This window comes from Paroedura picta, chromosome 8 (assembly GCF_049243985.1).
Source record: "Paroedura picta isolate Pp20150507F chromosome 8, Ppicta_v3.0, whole genome shotgun sequence".
In the NCBI taxonomy this organism is placed as follows: domain Eukaryota; kingdom Metazoa; phylum Chordata; class Lepidosauria; order Squamata; family Gekkonidae; genus Paroedura; species Paroedura picta.
The window spans coordinates 70,204,280-70,224,165 of NC_135376.1; the positions used below are offsets into that span (position 1 = coordinate 70,204,280).

Here is a 19,886-nt window from a genome sequence, read left to right on the forward strand (position 1 = left end):
CTTCTTCTTCTTCTCTTCTAAAGGGCTCAACTTCTTGAATGTTGACATCCCTACTACCTTTTGATTCAGTTTTGGTTCAGAATGACAGACAGCTGTAAGAAAGCTGATGTGAGACTAAAAGGCTGTTTTAGGTTCTAAATACATTAACCGGCTCACAAATTGGCAAGTTACCTGTGGTTTCCTGGCTAATGCTTGGACTCAAGTGCTTATACCTGGCAGAAATAACATGGGCTAAGTATGATTAAGTTAACAAATAAGGTAAATTGCAGTCATTTGTATTATACATGAACTAATCTTGGAAAATGATTGATCAGTGGCATTGTGCAATTATTGTGAAACAGCATAAAAGAAAATGAGTGCTGTCTCAATCAGGTGACCAAGTTTGCACTTTCACTCCTTTACTGGCATGCAGTATAAACTTAGTTAAGCTAATAAAGCTTGGATTTGAAAGCCATTTTATGAATAAACAGCTCAAAGGTTCTTATTCTGTTTTCTGGAATTCTGTTTTTTTACTGTCTCCTAAGAAAGGTTTGCATTTGTTAAAATATGACAAGTGCTATGGATTTTCTGCAATGTATGCTTTTGACAAGAAATGGAATTATGTATTTATCTTGTTATGACTACATAGTCATAGATTTGGAAGGGACCTCTAGGGTCATCTGGTCCAACACCTTGCACAATGCAGGAACTCACAACTACCTGCCCACCTACAGTGACTCCAAATGATCCCTCCACCAAAATTCTTCAGAATCCAGCCTGGCCTAGAGGAAATTCACCTACCATCCCACAGTGACAATTAGCAATTCCCTGGATATGCAAGGATGGGCCACAAGAGATAAACACTGATATATCCCTTCCTGCCCACCCACTCACACTCTCCCTAGGTTCATAAAATCAGCATTTGTGTCAGATAGCTATCTAGCCTTTGCTTAAAAACTTGCAAAGAAGGAGAACTCACCACCTTCTGAGGAAGCCTGTGCCACTGAGGAACTGCTCTAATTGTCAGGAACTTCTTCCGGATGTTTGGCCAAAAATTCCGGATGTTTGGCCAAAAAACAACTTTGCTCCATCTTCCATATGACAGCTCTTCAAGTATTTAAAGACAGATATCATATCATCTCTTAGTCATCTTCTCTCCAGGCTAAACAGATCAAGCTCCCTCAACCTTTCCTCATACAACTTGCTCTCCAAATCCCTCTATCTTCATAACCCTCCTCTTGACATGCTTCAATATCTGTACATCTTCAGTTGCAGTGCCCAAAACTGAACACAGTACTCCCAAGTGAGGTCTTACCAGAGCGAAGTAAAGTGGTAACATCACCTCATGTGTTCTGGACTCTATACATCTTTTAATACAGCCCAAAATTCCATTTGCCTTTTTAACCACTGAGTCACACTGCTGACTCATGTTCAGTGTATGGTCTACTAAGACCCCTAAATCCTTTTCACACATACTACTGCCAAGACAAGTTTTACCCATCCCAAAGTGATTCATTTGATTTTTCATTCCTAAATGAAGAACTTTACATTTATCACAATTGAAATTAATTTTATTCATTTTAGCCCAGTTTTCTAGCCTGTCAAGTTCACCCTGTGTTTTGATTCTGTCATTTGGTGTGTTTGCCACCCCTCCCAGTTTAGCGTCATCTACAAATTGAATAAGCACCCCCTCTATTCCTTCTTCCAAATCATTTATGAATATGTTGAAGAAGACAGGGCCCAGGCAGATCCCTGAGCACTCGTCACTACTCTCCAAGAAGGTGATGAACCATTTACAAGCACCCATTGGGTGCGATCTGTCAACCAGTTCTCAATCCACCTAACAGTAATAGGATCCACACCGCATTTTACCAACTTGTCAATAAGAATTTCATGTATCAAAAGCCTTACTGAAATCAAGGTAAACTATGTCCACAACATTCCCCTGATCTAGCAAGGTACTAACTTTGTCAAAAAAAGAGAGATAAGGTTAGTCTTGAGAAAGCCATGCTTACTCTTAGTAATTACAACCATCCACTCTCTGCTATGGATCAGCCATAATTGTTACAGTCATCATCACATCTCTATACATTTTTACTGTTATGAAACACCTGAAACATTCTTCAGGCTTTGAGAAACATCAGAAGTGGCATGACCGTGCAGAATATAGTTGGTAAGTGAACTGTGTACACGCCCACAGAGGGCCCCTCCTCTTCCCACCCCCTCCAGGCCCATCACTGGCTGTTTTGGGAGGGGGAGGCAGGTTGACATGACCAAATATAGTCAGATTATCTGATAAATGTTTAACAACATTAAAAATATATAAAAATTAATTAACTCCTCATTTGGGAAGCCCTTCCAAGGTAGTCAAGAAACCCCAGGGTTTCACGAAGTGCTGGATGAGAAAGCCTGAGAAAGCCATACACTAACATTTCAAATTCAATGCCTTTATTGGCATATATAGAAAAGAAGCAATACAATTTAATCCATAAAAGAGAGTAACATTATGGAATTAGAGGTAAGGTGATAGTACTGCATAAATGCACAGTTTTTCTGAGGCAGTTGCTATCACGTCGTAGCTGGCTTACGGTGACCCCAGACGGTTTTCAAAGAAAGAGACAGTCCATGGCGGTTTGTCATTGCCTGCTTCAGTGTAGCAACCACGGACTTCCTTCCAAGTACTAACTAGGGCTGATCCTATTTAACTTCTGAGAGCAATAAAATATCTTGTTTTGTTTGGGAATCCAAAGTCCTTCCAAAAGAGTTCACCTGTTGCTTATCTCCTTATCTGGGGTTTTTGTTTTTATCACAATCATTCCTGTTCCTCACATACATTTCCATGCAGGTGGTTTCCCAGTATACAAAGAAGATTTTTTTTTTTTTTAGCAAATATGAGCAGTTGCTTATTTTTCTTCTGTGTCTCCTGGGCTTGTATAAAGTGACTTCAAAGATAAGGACTTGGACCTCAGATTCAGTTGGTGGTCCTGCAGGCATATTTTTGTTCCCTGTACCAAGGCAGTTCCCACAAATGATACTTGAAAGCAGTTATTTGCATTCCCTGCATTATAAATAGAACAAACAATTGCAAGTCTTTACTTTTTATATCATGTTAATGTAATGCAGAACTGATTGCATTGATTCTTAGTGTCACTTGTAGAAAGTCTATCAAAAGTAGATAAAACTGTATTGAGTGAAGGTCATTAAAATGATGAAGATACAGGTCCAGAGCTGATGAGCTGATGTTTATTTTTGAAGAAATTAGTATTGTATAATTAAAGACCTGTAGAAGTTTAAAATGCAGTTGTTGATTTTTTTTAAATGCCAAGTATGACTATAAAATAGTTTCAATCCCCCTGTCTAGGACAGAACACTTGGAGATTATGTACAAGCTCAAAATTGAGACATAGTTGGCTCTTTCAAATTCAGGTTTGCCATAAAACATAATGAAGGCTAGGAATGAAATTCTTCCATTTAGTCGTCTAGTCTGCAGTAAAATAACACACTTTTTTGTTTTTAGTGGCTTGGCATACCAAACCCCAAGTTATATCCAAACCAGCAGTGATTCTCCATCTTGCTGTCATTGCTTCTACTAATGTAGTGGCATTCAGAATGGGACTGGATCTTCTACATGGTTGATAGAGTACTGAATTCTTGTTGGGGAGCTGTGATTGTTACGGCACTCTCATGCCAACTATACTGTGTCAAACCTAGGTTGACTTCTGTGTATCAGATTCATGTTCTCCTAAGAATGGTCTCACAGGGTTATCTTTTAGGCCTCTGTTTCTGCCAGCTGGGTGCATAGAATTGAAAATAAATATTCAATTTAAAAAGGGACACCCTTCTTGAGCTTGAAATTTTCCTTGGCAATTAAATTCTGCACTAAATGGAGACTACTGCAGATTTATTTTCTATAGACCGTTTTAATTTCAGTAATGGGACAGATATGTACTTTGATGTCTACAGATAACTTCTCTGAATCTTTTCACTTTTCACAAGGAAGTTTGTTCTTGTTGACAGGATTAGATTACCAAATTTTACACAGTTGTCTGCTTATGTGGTTTTCTGTAGCAAGTGCACAACAACAATTCTGAAAACATTTAGGAATGGCTATCAAAAATCATGCTATGAAGTCCAAACACTTTATTTCCTGTTTTAACTCAACTGTTTTCTTGGTAGAATGTAACAGATCTCTCAAATGACTTTGCAGCTTGGATGACTCACATGTTCGGGTGGGCTTTGTCCCAGAGACTGACGTAACTTGGAAAGCTAAAGCAAGCACAATTCTTATTTATTTGACCAAATATTATTTGTGACATTTCAAAGAGTATTACCAATAATACCACAATATCTGAAACTATTATTAATCTTGACTAAGCATATGGAGAAGTTTTCCTTACTTTTGGGGGGAGTTAGAAATTCCTCTCTGTTTATAGCTTAAATACCAGATATCACAAAAGAGAATATAACTTTTCCAGTTCTCTGGAGCTCTTCATCAGGTTTTGGATTCAGGGACTAAACGGGAAGCGAAAAAGAGAACAAACCCAGAGTCTAGTGGGAAAGTCCCAAATCTATAGCTTGTATTCCTAAATTGCAATAAATTAAGTTGCAGACTTCATTTGATTAGATAGTGCTGGGTACAAAACTGGTTTTCAGTTTGTAGCAGAGGCTGTTGGCTAGCCCACAATCTGAATGAAAGAACATTCCTGTTTGTACTCTTAATGTAGGATCAGTGGGCTGTTATTTACCAGCTGATGTCAGTTACTTCCATGCCATGAAAAGCTTCAATCCCATTTCCTCACTTCAAGCCTCTATTAAAGCAGTTGGGACGTTTCTCCCTCCAGGCTGTTGATAACTTTGCTGCTGGGATAAGGAAGTGAGAGAGGCAAATTGGCACCCTCCCTCTCTGAATACAAGAAAGCAGGAGTTAATCACATTCTCTTCAGTATTAACAGTCCTTATCGTGGTGTAATATGTCAGGCTAGGAGCCAGGAGGCCAAGGTTCAAATCCTCAATGGTGGCGGAAGGACATACTCAGCCTAACCCTTCTCACAGGGCTGACAATAAAATAGAGGAGAAGAGAATGAGGTAAGCTGTTCCGGGTTCCCACTGGGGAGCAAGGCAGGATAGAAATGAAGTAAATGAATAGAGCTGGAAATTAAATTAAGCCATTGTAGTGTGTAAAAGTATCGGTGGAACCCAAATTGGTTGGACGGCAAACAACCTCAATTAGTAAAGTCCTAGTTAGTGGTCAGTTTTCTTCCAGTTACAGCATCCCTCTGTTTGGCAGTTTAATTAAATGTTTCCCTAGGTAGACAAGGATTAATGTTGTTATTATGAAGGGCTACCACACTTTCCTCTTGCTTTACAAGAGTCCTGTGTGTTTCTTTTAGTGCTGGAGAGAAGCTTCATTAACTGTTGTTTTTTTAAAAATACTAAGGGCTAATGTTAGGTTTCTCTTGCTGTCACCCCTTCATCTTCCCCACTTTTATTTGTGCAACTTAAACACAATTCTGCACCTATCAACATCTGATCTAATAGGGCTGCAATTCTGGGCATGCTTCTCTGGGAGTAAGTCCTACTGGACATCTTGGGTCTTACTTCTGAGTCGACATACACAGGATTGTTCTAAGACTACAACACAGTCTGTATTCCATTTTAATACTGCAATTTGAAGACCTGAGGCCTCTCTACCATGGCCTGGAACTTTTCTTTATTAAATATCCTGTCTGATGAAGACATCCAGTGATTTCCTTGTGCGCAATTTTCTGAGGGATTTTGCAGTTTCTTTATAGTGGTCACATTACCTCATTCACCAACAAACTGCTAGGCTGAAGGAAAAATCAGGGCAACACATTCAGATGGATTGGAAGTGGTGATTGAGACCCATTGCAAGATTCCCTCTCATTGTGTACAGCTACAGGCAGGCACCTTGTTGTGGTATTAATGAGGTTGCTGAAAATCCTAAGCGCCCTGGTTTGACTGAGGACACAGCAATGCAAAACCAAAAAAGGAAGCCGAAACCCAACATGAACGGAAAGTCAGGAACCCAAAGGTTGAGCTGTAACAACAATATTAAAAAATCTTTATAAATATTTATTAAACAAAGTGCACTGATTCAATTATTAAAAACATAGTAACAACATATATCTGACTGCACATGACAGAATGGACCAAACACGTTTCAACCGCGAAGGGTCTTGCTCAATGGTCAAATGAATGTGTGGAATGCTCTCTTGTACAAGATCAAAATCTAAAGGCTTGCTGGGTGGCAAAGAAAAATCTGCTAGGTGTTGCTCCAACTAGTCTTGAGTATCTGATTTGGAGTCCACCTTCTAAAATATGTACCATCTGAGGCCACCACTCTCAGCTCTTGCCTACCTCTACATCAAGAGTGCATTCCCATGTGTGCCAGAAAACAGATGAGGAGGGCATATTCCTGACCTACCCTCTTCCTTTGCAAGCATCAGTGATGCTCCAGCAGGCAGGACTGTTGAGCTAGTGGCTGTGGCTGCCCAGGAAAAGACCCAGGGACCTTCTGACACAGAGCTGCACGAGGACCGAAAAGCGCTAGAGCCTACATGTCAGTCCATCACTCCCATTGTAGGTTTGGGACAGCCATCTTGCACTAACCTATTCATAGTCTCTTAAAAACTCTGTGGGCTAGGGTGAAGGAATAGAATGTATTAGCCATCCTGGCTCGCCATGCTTCAAAGTGCTGGTTGGTATTCAGCCTCTTTAGGACAAGCTGTTTCGTTTTCTAGTTCATTTAGGCTTTTACTGTTTGCCAGTTTCAGTTCAAGGTTTCCTCCTGGTGTACTTCTGTGGTTACAATAATGTTACATGTCAGTTTTATGCATTCTGTGTGGCTTCCATGGTACTTAACAAAACCAGTGAAAGTACTTTGAGTTGCCTAAAAGATGGGGTATATTTAGGTAAGCAATTCTCCCTTTTTATATAAAATTTAAGTACCATATATGCATAATTTTATATAAAATTTTCCCTTGCTTTATAAAACCCTCCCCTGCTTTAATATCCAGCCGGACTGCGAGTTCTGGAAAACTAGAAAGCTGTCCAAACAAATGGTATATATTGCTGTTGTTTTGGCCTTTACTTTGACCTAGTATCTCTTTTTCTCTCTGACCAAGTTCACATTGCCCTAGTTTCACTGAAGATTTAGGCAAACAAGTTTAGCAGCTTCCTGCTAACTTGCAGGTGGGTGTGGGATGACCAAAAAAGATCTGTCTTAACCAAACTAATAAGATGTTTCTTGCCTAAATACAGAGTATTCAGTAACATCTGCCCTTTGGAATAATTTTTTCCTTTCGGAATCATTTTAGATGCAGCTTTTCCAAGAAGTATCTACCTTCATCTCTGATTCTAGAGCAGGGGTGGCTAAACTGTAGCTTTCCTGATGTCCATGGATTACAAGTATCATGAGCTCCTGCCATTGTGGTAATTGTAGTCCATAGAATCTGGAAAACCACAGTTTGACCGCCCCTGTGTGGCCAATTCTGCCCTCTGCTGTATCCCCAGATCAGGGTATTCTGTTCTTCTGGGGTCTGGGAGACAATTTTTATTTATTCACAGATGTCTACAGATTCCAGCTACAGACCCGTTCTCTTTTCACTGAATGGCATTGTTACTTGAAAATTCATACTTGAGCCCCTCAGGTTGTGGCTTACAGTTGGTAAACAGACCATCCATACTGCAAGCTACGTTATCCAGTAGAGACGGCACATCAGTGAAAACTGCCCTTTAGTCTTATTGATTGATATTTTGTCTCTCGTTATCTGAGCCACAGTCTGTTTCAATGCCACTATGAACTTACAGTGCTTTTTTTCCCCTGGCCAAATGTACAGTAGCCTAATTTGGCTTGTCTTGAAATAATTTAATGTAACATTGAAGTGTTATGCTTCTGTATTTCCCCGGCTGCTTGGGGAGAGGTGGTATTCCAGCCAGGGCCAAGTAAAACCAGTGCCAGGGCCCTGCACTTCCGTGTGTAATAAATCGGCTCCATAAATTCTTCTGTCTAGCACTCTGCAGCTGCTGTTTCCAGGTCAGAGAGTGTATTCTAGCCTGGGGAAAAGGACTCAAATGTGTTGTAGGTGACAGATTTTTATTAATGCTTTGTTGTTGGTGTAAGTTACTGTAAGCCTAATGGGAGGAAGGTGAGGTAAAAGCATTTTAAAAATAAATAAAACAAGTGGAGATTGCAGCTTTACTGTCTATTAATTAGTATTTGTTGTGAGGGGAGGTCTTCAGTAGCATGACAGCATGGCCTTTTAATAACAGTGAAAATCACTAAGCATAATGAGTTTTGATGCTCATTCATAGCTCGAGTTAAGACTAAGTGCTTCCCACTTCAGTGATCTGCCTTGCAAATAATCCTTCAACTCTATCAATAGACCTCTGACATCCAATACTCTACTCTCTCCCTTACCATGCATTGGTCTAGAGTTTATAGCATATCATTCCACCACAACATGAGCCAGCTGCACGTTCTTTCTCCAATTCTATTTTAGGGATTTGAGTTCTCTTCTGCTTTACATTGTCTGTACTGTAAAAATTGATGGGCAGTGCTGATATTAACATCCTAAAGCAAGGCTTTCTTCAATGTGTTTAAGTGTAAAAATATCCCACTTTTAGACTTAGTACATTTTAATTATCAATCCTTGGCTGACTAAATTTGATCTCTTGCTTAGCTTTTCAATTGCTCATTGATTGATTTAAACATACCCTACCCTTCAAAACAACAAAAATATGATTTCCAGTGTGGCTAACAGTAAAATTAAAAATGAAATTGCAGTAAAGAATCCTTCGTTCAAAATCACTAAGCAGTCAAGAATAAAATCAATACAACAAGTAACCTTTTAAACCAGCAAAATAGCAGAAGTAAAAACAGCATGCCAAAATGCTTCCTTTGTTGTTTTTTTTCTTCTTCCTAGCATATTTCTGAGACCAGAAATAAGCCTAATTAGATGAAAAATGACCTGGGCGGATGGTGGCAGGTGAAGGCATAGGAAACATTTTGTACTTCTTCCCACCTGTTGCTTTTTCCCTTTGAAATTGCTCCCAAGTGGTTTGAAGTTGCTGGTCATCAGCCCACTTTTAAAGATATAGGCCAGCTGCCATCACATCTAGTTCTAGGTGCATAACAAATGAGGAGGCGTTGTAGGGGACTTTGTCATATCCAAGGTCAGCTACAACAGGTGTTTCTTGAATGCATACTTGCATTGGGAAGTCCTATCTAATGGCAGTGATTTCCCATGCATTCCCCATACTTTTGAGATGATCATACACTATGCTCTACCTGGGAATACCTGCTTTTTCCTATACAAATGCAGATAGTGTTTCCCTAAAGTAAGTAGGGATGATTCTACACAGAAGATTTCCCATGTTTCGGAAAGGCTTCAATTGTCTGTAGAGGACCAGCTTTACTTTCAGCAGGTAGCCCAAATGTATTGTATTATACACTGATACACGGAGAACTTCTTGACAAATTCTGTATCTTGGGCGACACGTTCTAGCAAGTCATAGTTCAGTCTGTCTTTCCCAGAGATAACACTTGCATAATGTGATATAGGGAATTATTGCATCATGTTCCAGCATCAGCCCACAGCACTTTTAGTCTAGCACCAGCTGTAGTTTTGAAGAAGAGCTGTTTTTTTTTTGGGGGGGGGGTGGTACCCTGTTTTTTTTACTGCTTGAAGGAGTTTCAGAACAGCTTACTGTTGCTTACCCTTTACTCCAGCACTCTTCCTGTTTTTCCTCTTTCCTCATAGCGATTGCAATGTGTACTTGCCAAAATGTTTTGTTCCTAGATAAAAGTGTGTGTGTGTGCTTGTATTCATACTTATCTGTGACCACTTCTGCACAGAGAGGTAAAACGCAAGTAGATTCCTGCTTGCAAATGCGGGATGGTAATCCTTGCATTTGCAGCCCTCCTCATGTCTCCCGTGTACCATCCTTGCTTTTTGCCTCCTGACAAAGCTGCAAGGGAAAGCAAAACGAACTTCTCCCTCCACTCCTTGGCTTGTCAACCACAATAAGCCACCATTCACAGCACAGCAGTTCTCTTGTGGACTGAAACTTTTTCCCCCCGCCCGGAAATTAATTATTTTAAAGACACTTCTGTGTTGCTATGCGGTAATGCCACAATAAAGATGCATTTTTAATAAAAACTAATACTGCCGCATTGCTATGGAGAATCACCAGAATGATACAGAATCCCCCCTTTTTGGGAGGGTGGGGATTCGTGTTCTTTTGGACTTTATTTCTGCCTGGGTGGATTTCTGAGATGTTGAACGTGGTTCCTGGAGCCAAAAAAGTAATTTTGTGTAAATGGTTGGCTTAAACGCAAAGTGCTCAGACCCCTGTATGATCGAGAGAAGGATGTTCGATCACTCGCCCCCCCCCCTTTCCCATCTCATTTACCACCTCCAGAAAACAGAAACGGAGCTGTTTTTGCCTGCCTGAGTTGTGAGAAGGCTGGACACAGTAACTGAAGTGCAAAAAGACATTTTGTGTAAATGGTTGTGTAAAAACAAGATGCTCAGACCCCTGTATGATCAGGAGAAGGATGCTTGATCACCCCCATTTCCCAGCTCATTCCCCACCTCCAGAAAACAGGAAAGGGGCTGTTTGCTTGCTTGATCCCCAAAAGATCATGGACACTTTAAAGTAGATTTTATTTTACCTTTGACAATGTATCTTTGCGGTTGTGCTCCAACGCGGACTGTGCCATTAAAATAAATTACTTGGAGCAGGAAATGGAGAGGGGAGGGGAGTGCGAGGGCGGGACAACACTACAGAGACTATTGTGCCTTTCTCCCTCCATACGGGCTTGCCCCTGGTTGCTCACCAATGGGACACACAATTCAGGGTTGTTAATCCAGTTTTGGCAATTTCCCTCATCGCAAGTTAAAAACGGCCAAAACTCGACCCAGCTCCTTGACAGCCTCGGGATGCAGGCAACGTCATGGGGAGGGGGCTCTTAAAGCTGCCAACATTCAAAACCTGTCTAGGGGCAGATTCCTCATGTGGAAATGGTCTGCATGTTGAATCCAAATATACTAATGAAATTTTATTTTAGTAGTGGTATCGTGGAATATTTTCATTTGTTCACTAGATTAGTAAATGTTATTTACCGTTAAACTACTACAGATATTATTCAAAATATTTATTCTGTGAATTATAACATTTAGTGATTATGAACACAAAATGTTTCACTTTCATACTGTCCCTATCATCTGTTGTCCGACCTCTGGTGTAACTTGATTCATCCATGCTGAATCTGTTTCCTCTCAATTTTGTTATGCTGTGCTGGTGTGTGGATTATATTACATTTTATGAGCATTAAAAAAAACACTCTATTTCAATATCTATCAACCAGAGTGGTGGCAGCAATAATGAAATCAGTGCTTGCATTACATATCGCCTTTCATTTCCCCCCTGTGCACTGTAGGTTAGTGGTGTTTTTAGACTGATATCACTTGGACCTATTTAATCAATGGCTATTATTCTGCAACTATAAAATAGACAAGAAAGAAAAGCCTCTTGTTTGTTCCAGATATAAAATTTTGGATGGGTTGCTGGGTGGAGCTAGTATCAGGTTGCACCTTTGGGCTTCTGAGAAGCTGGGAAGACGGTGGCTACCATCAATTGTAAATATTCAAAAGGTAGAATGACCACCTTTTCCCCTTGGCACTTAGCCGAGAAAGGCGTAGAAAGACATTTGATTAACCAGATAGCTACAATATAGGAATGTGATTAGTTTGAGGCTGAGGTAAAGCATTGAGTGCCTAATGAGTCTCTGTCTGTGAGCAATCCTAAACAGGCCTACCCACACCTTACCATTGAGTTTACTCTGAGGAAAGTGTTCTGTGTTACACTTAGTCTGAATCTCTTAAAAGATACTTGGTCAGAAAACTTCAGCTGTCCTATTTCAGGGTATCCTTTGATGTTGCTCTCATAAGCCTGTAAGGCAGTCGTTCTCAACCTGGGGGTGGGGACCCCTTTGGGAGTTGAATGACCCTTTTACAGGGGTCGCAGCGGGACGAGCAGCTTGGCTGGGGAGGGGTGCTGCCACTGTTGCCACTCCTCCTGCAGGCGCCACACAACAGCCTTGCGGGGTAGTTCGAGATGGAGGGTTCGTCTGTCTGGAGCAGTGGAAAATAGCGAGATCGGCATGGTGGGACAAGAGGCAGAACTGAACTGAGAAACTCGGGGGAAAAACAATTTATATACAGTCATGAATGGATCTTCACGCCATTGGTCAGTTTCGGTTTACTTTCTGTGAAAGAACACTTGCATAATTTTATGGTTGGGAGACACCACAACATGAGGAACAAGTGTTGTGGCGGTTGTCCCCCACTGCTGTATGGGGACTTACGCTGTTTCGTGTCTAATATACGTCTTGTGTGTTAAATCTGGTTTTCTCCTTTACCTTACAGGCAGCCAATTAACTGGATACAGCATGGCTTCTGCAAAATGCTTTCCTAAGATGCAGAGGAAGAGACACAGCAAGATATAAACTATGATTCAAATGTTTACCTATGGGGAAAAAATACCTTCTGAATGATGTACTCTTCGAAGCAAACGCCGTACAAGTGTTAGTTTTTATGCTGGTTTACGGCTGAGAAAGTGTTGGAGACTGTCAACAACAGCTGTGTGTCTGTGCTGATAATATAGTTGGGTATTCCCCCCCCCCCATTGAATTCCATGGTATAAACTCCTGAAGGAAAAAAAAGGGCCAAGATCTGAATCTTATATGTCAAGATGTGTTCTGAAGAAACATCATTATTAGCAGCTGGTCTCTGGCACGGATACCCATTGCCCAGAAATGGCAGAGCAATAAAGCACCAAATGAAAAGACAAAGAAACGAGACTGCGCATAGCTCTCCTGCAAATGCTGAAGAAAACCCCTCTAGGGAATAATATTCAGTATTTTCATTTTTGACACATGAAGAAGAAATGACTGATAGCAAAAGTCCCTGGAATAGAGGTACTTGTGCTCCTGCTTCCGTGGAGCTTCTAAGCATAAATTATGATATTATCCAGAAAAGCTACAAGAGCAATAATATTCACAGTTACTTGTATCAATCATGTAATTCTTTAGCAAAGAAAGGCAAATGTTTAGAAACTGGAATCCCTTCCCTGGAAAGAGCTATGTGTGCTGAAATTCAGTTAAAAATGGATGGATCTCAAGTCGAGCTGAATTCACTAAGAAGCCATTCCTCAGTAAACGAAAGTGAACCTGAAAATGCTGGTTTAAATTACGTTAAAGACAAAAATGATATTTCGAAAACATTCTGTGCTTTGCATAACACCTTCATTTGGGGTGGCTGCTTACAGTCAGTAAAGGTTGGTAACGATTTCAGAAATGACTCTGCAACCTGCCCCTGTAACTTGACAGAATTACCAACTACCTGTGGGAATAAAACTGGACAACCGTTGTGCAGTCCCTGTGTCACTTCAAGGGAGAACTATTTGTGTTTGGAAAGGACAAGTCAAAAACTGAATGTGGCATGCTCAGGTCGTACCTTGTCAAGTTCTAATGTTACTGGAAGAATGCTTTCAAAGCCCTTTCTGAGCCATTGTGAAAACCTCAACGAAAGCTACGAAGAGGAGGATTTTTATCCGAGTAAGAAAGAACGCTCCACCTTATTAGTCAGAAGATTTTGCAAAAATGATAAGGAGGTGAAGAAATCTGTCTATACTGGAACAAGAGCGATAGTTAGGACCTTACCATCTGGGCACATAGGAGAGATTGCTTGGAATTGGGTCGATCAGAGGAGAGTCAACTGGGATATAAGGCACTCCAGGATTACATCAGAGCATCTAACAAGATTTAAAGTTTTGATAAGCCAAGGGTTAAGCTGCTACCTTCTACAGTCAATGAGACATGGGGTAAGTTTTTCTTTTCTTTTTAAAAATACCAAATTATAAAGGGCAGCAGATTCATAAGATCTTTGTCATTCCAAGCTAAACATTTATATTTAATTTATGTCTTCAGAGAGAGTGTGTCTGGATTTATAGTCAGTCAATTTAAAATAAGTGAAATACTATTCACATTCAGCAGAACTTGTAAAACAAAAGCAACGTGTCCCTAGTACTTAATTTTTGTTTGCTCACATTCACTGTTGCTTTGTAAAGTACAGCAAGAAAATATATACACCCAATTAAAGAATGAATAGCGGCTTTGTGCAACAGTTATCTCTGTGTACTCATGGTTAAAATACTCTTATATAGTGTTTCCTGTGTGACGGCATGCATTTTTGTGTGTGAATGTTTTCACTGAAAATACTAGCCTGATTACCTTGCAGAAGCCGCATCTCGGATGGGCTTCTCCATCTCTAAATAGATGGCCACGAAAGCTTTTCCTGCACATTTCACTGGATCCCATGCTTTTGCTGCACCATTGCTGCTTTTAAGGCTGCTTATGCATTGAGATAGTCTTAGTTTGGGGGGGGGGATATGCTGTTGTTCATGAATTGTGACTCCACAAACACTTTTGTTGTGTATAACGTGGACTGAAAGGCCACTGTTGTATACTTGCGACAGAATAGGCATTTGCTGTGTCTGTCAGCAAGCAATGTATGTGTGTTACGAATGCGGAGGTCATTTCCAAGGAAAGGCATTCTGTATGAAACAGCTCTTTATGATGCAGGTCCTTTTCCTCTGTTCAGTTTCTCCTTTGATCGTGTTCCCTGGACTTCTGTGAATTTAGGCAGATTGTGAGTAGGCGGGCCCTTTCTTGTGGCCCTTTCTTGCTCAGGAAATGCCAATCACCACTTTGGGATCAGGAAGAGAATTTCTTTCAGGCCAAACTGGCCAGGCATTCTGTGTGTTTTTTTTTTTTGGGGGGTGTAATCATCTGGCCATGGGAACTGGTCACTGTGGGTGGGCAGGTAGTTGTGAATTTCCTGCATTCTGCAGGGGGTTGGACTAGATGACCCTGGGGGTTCCCTTCCAACTCTAGGAGTCTATGATTCCATGGCTGTGACCATCTTCCCCATTTCTACCTGATTCCTGAAACTTTTTTGCCTGGCCTATTTGTTATTCTGTACTGTTTTTATTTGGACTTATAGCACAGATACAGGACATATAAAAATACCTGGTTTGCTGATAAGTTTAGAGACAGGTGAATTTACTTCTGCTCATTTCATAATTCAATTGTGGCTAGCATGGGGCATACGTACTCAAAGCTTTGTTGAGTTCTCCAAATTAATTTTTTAATATTTTGCAAATATGTGGCTTTGGCAATTGTGATTGAGGTGTGGGAAGGCCTTGTTTTGCTTAGGCAACTTGTTGTGATTTGTGTACATTTGGCAAAGTTTTCTCCTAAAGATGCTTCTACACCTGCTTTTTTAGGACTGCATGTTTAAATGATGTCTGTGTTGCTCAAAATCCCTTATATTCTGGCCATGCACCAACAATGCCTACTGGCTAGCTGTCTGGCCTTGTGATAATTTTAGCTGACTGTGTTATTACAAAAGCAGCACATAAACAGGCAATGCTACTCATTTGAAACTGTGAATATATTAGTAATTCAAGAGTATGAAGGATATTAAAAGAAAGGTAAGTCTGACTTTTAAGTATGTCATGTGTCAGGATTCCTACATCAGTAGTAGATTCAGGTGGGTAGCCATGGTGGTTGGAGGCAATAGAACAAATTTTGATTGCCAGAATTAAACCTTGTTGGTCTTAAAGGTGCCACTGGACTCAAACTTTGTTTGATTACATCACTAGTGGCTATTTAAGCAGAGTTCCCCCCTTCTAAATCCGTTGAAGTCAACAGGCTTAGAAGAGTGTAACAAATTTGATGGCACTGTCCGTCTCTTCTGAGCTCATCACATTGCTCTTCCCTTAGAGCAGGGGTAGTCAACCTGTGGTCCTCCAGATGTCCATGGACTACAATTCCCATGAGCGGGGCTCATGGGAATTGTAGTCCATGGACATCTGGAGGACCACAGGTTGACTACCCCTGCCTTAGAGCATTAGCACTCCCTCATGTGCATTTTTGTGTGTGGAGACCATGGGTTAGATCCTGATGAAATTATCTGCTACCAGCGGAGGTGGAATAATTTCTACCAGTGCTTTTGTTCTGCTGCAGATCCTCAATTTGCCATCGTCCTGTCCCCTGTGAGCAGCATTTCAGGGGAGATTGGTGTGCCACAGCAGGACGTGGAGGCAAGAACGTTTTGTTCCAAAGTGCCTTGCGTGAGTGGCCAAGATATTCTGCATCCAATGTAACTGCCTGTCACATGGTCACTCATCTTCCCACATTGTGACAAATTGAATGTGAAATTGATAGGTTTTTACCATGTGGTATTTGAATAGCTTTGACTTTCTTGCAACTGTATAAAACTAGAGGGGAGGAATATGATAGATCTTGTTTTACTTTGGGGTCCAGGATCAACTAGGGACAACCTGCTCTTTATACTACAGTGGTTTATCAGCTATCATTCTTGTTGGTCATTTTCCCTACCTTTGACTCGAAAAAACTGGATATGTTGTTTCAGAAAGTTCAAAGTTCTCTATATGTAATGGTTGAGGACATTTTGTTTCATTGTATCTGAAGAAGTGTGCATGTGCAGAAAACGTATACCTTGAATAAAACTTGGTTGATCTTAAAGGTGCTGTTGGACTCTAACTTTCTGTTACCCAGTCAAAAGCAGTTTCCGTATTTACAAACACTACCTTAAAACGTTGAAACCGACACAAACAAATTATCAGACCATCAGCACTTTAGCAGATGGGTTTGCAAAGGCCACTTTAAAGAGTTGCATTTTCCCTAAGAATCTCTTGAGGTGACACTTCCCACATTTCTGCTGGCAGCTCATTCTAAAATCCTGATGATGAGCTGAAAATCTTCCTACTTTTCCTGACAGCCTCCAATGGGTATACGTGGACCATAGAGACGACACTTTGCATGTGCGGCCCCTTTTAGGTCCTTTGTTTTGGCTGTGACTGAATGAGAATATGGGTAGTGCTTTGTTTTTATAAGTTCTGTGATCTATCTATTGTAATGCTGTCGTTATTTGATTTCTTTTAGGTGAACATATTCCCAAGTAGTGACTGCCCAGGTACAATGATTGTCAAGTGTTATCCACCCTTTCTTAAAAAGAGAGAGAGAGAGATTTTGAGGCTTGCTAATTTAGAGAGAAATTATATACATTTTGCCGGGCTTCATGAATGCCTATGGAAATTTAATCAATTTATTGCCTCTTGCCCCAAATGGGTAGGTTTAATTTGGTGCATAGTATAGACATGATTGGGACTTATGTCCTGAAGAATTTTTCTTTTTCTCTAAGGAAAAGTTCTAGTGACCTGCAGGGTGTCATTTGGTGAGTTCTAAGATGTGGATTGTGTCCAGACAGCCATGATGGAGTTGATATAATCTGGCTCACACCCCCTTCCTCTTACTCCTTGATTGTTGTTTTATCCAGAGTTCAGCCAAACAAAAGAAGAGCCCCTTCCTTTGATGCTGGAAAGGAAGCAAACAAAATGGTGGAGTCATTGCCAGAATGCAGGCTACTGTAAAATCTCCTGTCTTCTGCTGATGTGCATGCATGCTACCAAATGTTTAATTCTTCCCTTCTCCAGGGAGAATCTCCTTGACATCAGGGGAAATACCCACCAATCATAGCCAGAACTACATATCATAAAGAGTGAGATCACAGAGCATTGTACTTCAGTAATTGAATTGCACCAAAAAACTTCAAACCTTGCCACTAGTTTGGGCATGTTTTGGCACTCCTGATTTCTTGCTTACATTTCTCCTGTGGTGGTGGTGCAGCAACAAATCTTGTTCTTCGGAAAAGCCAGCAGTTCTTGTTTTAAGTTCTGGTTGTGCCACATCCCTAGTAGCAAACTGATTTTTTGAGTTTGCAAATAGGATACCATCATTATTTCTTCATGCAAAGCAGCTGTAAATGCAGGCTGTAAAATAACTGTACAAAGAAACTAGATAGGATTTGCATAATTCTGCTTGTACTGAGTTGTAGTGGGATTTAAAATATAGACTTTGAAGATTTTTGCTGAACTGGTGCTTCCTGAGCTGGGTCAACTCCATAAGTAATATGGACTGCAGCTTGGACTGGCTTTCCAAATGCAGACCCATCACTTTATCACTTTACAGGGCAGGGAAAGGGGGGGGGGCACAAATGGAATATAACCAAGTAGAGAATACATTTAACACAGTCCTATATTCCTTCATATCAAGGTTTAGCAGGGAGAGGGAACCCATAATGATTGCCTATGTCTGAAAAGTAGTTTCAGTGCATCTTTGATGTAGCCGTTAAAAGAATTCAACTTTCTGATTTGTTCTTTAGCTTATTGCATAGCAGAATGCTACACCCTATTTTTCAGATTCTTCATTGCTTATGCGAGGACTACAGTACCTGGAGGCAGGACATGCATCAGAAAATCTCAACATTGGTGTCAGTTTGGTTCTTTCTTGTTCTTGAGTATGCTTGAAGGTGGGATCTCCCATTTTATTTGTTTTGCTAAGTACACTTTTTAAAATCTTGGCAATCCATCCAGGAAAGGAGTTCAGCGTGGGGTCCCATCATTCTCCCTTCCTCAAGTTTATTCTCCCTTCCTCAACTTATTGTCGCAACAACCCTGTGAAGTAGGTTTGGGCTGAAAGAGAGTGGCTGCCTAAGGTCACCCAGCAGTTTTCATGACAGAATGGGGATTTCAAGAAGGGTCTCCCAGATCCTAGTCCACCCCCCTTCCCACTGTACCATCCCAGATCTTGACAGCTGTTCAGAGCCCATGTTCCAGCAAGGATGACCTGGCTGGCCAATGCATATATTTGGGTTGCCCCCAAAAACTATGGCTGTACACTTTAAGTAAGGTACTTCCAGACTGGCTCTTTCCAGTGATGATATCCATCTTTTGCATTTGAAAAACCTGACAGTGATAAAAGGAGCACCTGTAGCTTTAAGCAACCGATCCTCTCAGTAGCTATTGCTAGGCAAGTAGTTTTCCAGGCTGGGTTTCTAAGAGTAAAAAGCCAGGGGAAGAGGGCACCATCCTTTCCAGGTGCATTTTGAGGGAGGGCTCCAGGGGGACCAGGCCTGATTAGGTTGTCAGTTCCAAGTAGGGCAATTCCTGGAAATCTTGTGGGGGGATTCTGCAGAGGGAAAGTTTTGAGGGGAGAGAGACCTCAGCCTGATATAATGCCATCGAGTCCACCTCCAAAGCAGCTATTTACTTCAGGAGGAGAGATATCCGTAGTATTTTTGGGAGATTTCCAGGTTCAACAGAAGCCACCTGATGAACGCCAGTGCAGTTTGGCAGTAAGCGCTTTCGAGTAGTGTCTGGGAGACCAGGGCAGAGTCTGCACTTACTTTCTTTATTCCATTGTCAATCCTGTTGAATTCAGATCGATTTGAACTCTGGTCTTCCTCTCCCCCCCCCCCCCCATTGAAACAGGAAAGTGTTCTACACGTGGTTAGGGTAGTTCAGAAAGGGGGGGGGGAGGCAAGCCTCTTTCTTTCTTTTCTTGAAGAGGGGGGGGGAGAGGATCGAAAAAGGCAGAGAAGGGAGAAAAAATCCAGGACCGTCAGAAGTTGAGAGAAATTAGGGGCTTCTCCTTTAAGGCAAGCTTGTCACATGAGCAGGTGTAGCCTATCAGAGGTTCTCTACCATGGAGCTTGCTTTTCCAATCCGGATTTGAAAAATATTGAGGGCTAAAAGCACTCTAAGATATCGCACAATAAAGGTAGGGTCACTCCGGATCAATCCTTCTTGCTGCAGAAGGAAAATTTAAATCACCCCAAATCCAAATGGAAATTGCATTCTGTGTAGACGGCAGGGACTGAATAGACCTGGGATTGGAATAAAAGCTCCCTGCAGTCTACACCCAGGTTCGATCCCCATCTTGCTATGGAAGCTCA

General features: G+C 41.1%; 1 protein-coding gene across 6 annotated transcripts in view; it reads left to right on the forward strand.

Annotated features, from left to right (window-relative positions):
* The window catches only part of PLCE1 (phospholipase C epsilon 1), a 160,546-nt gene that overhangs the window by 14,064 nt on the left and 126,596 nt on the right, over positions 1-19,886 (forward strand). For 5 of the 6 annotated variants that reach the window (XM_077350294.1, XM_077350298.1, XM_077350299.1 and 2 more), the window contains exon 2: positions 12,432-13,887. In XM_077350294.1, the coding sequence (XP_077206409.1) occupies positions 12,952-13,887 (936 nt within the window). In that variant the 5' untranslated portion in view covers positions 12,432-12,951. Of the gene's footprint in view, positions 1-4,935; positions 5,065-12,431; positions 13,888-19,886 lie in introns of those variants that run through there. The other variant, XM_077350297.1, reaches the window with a different exon arrangement.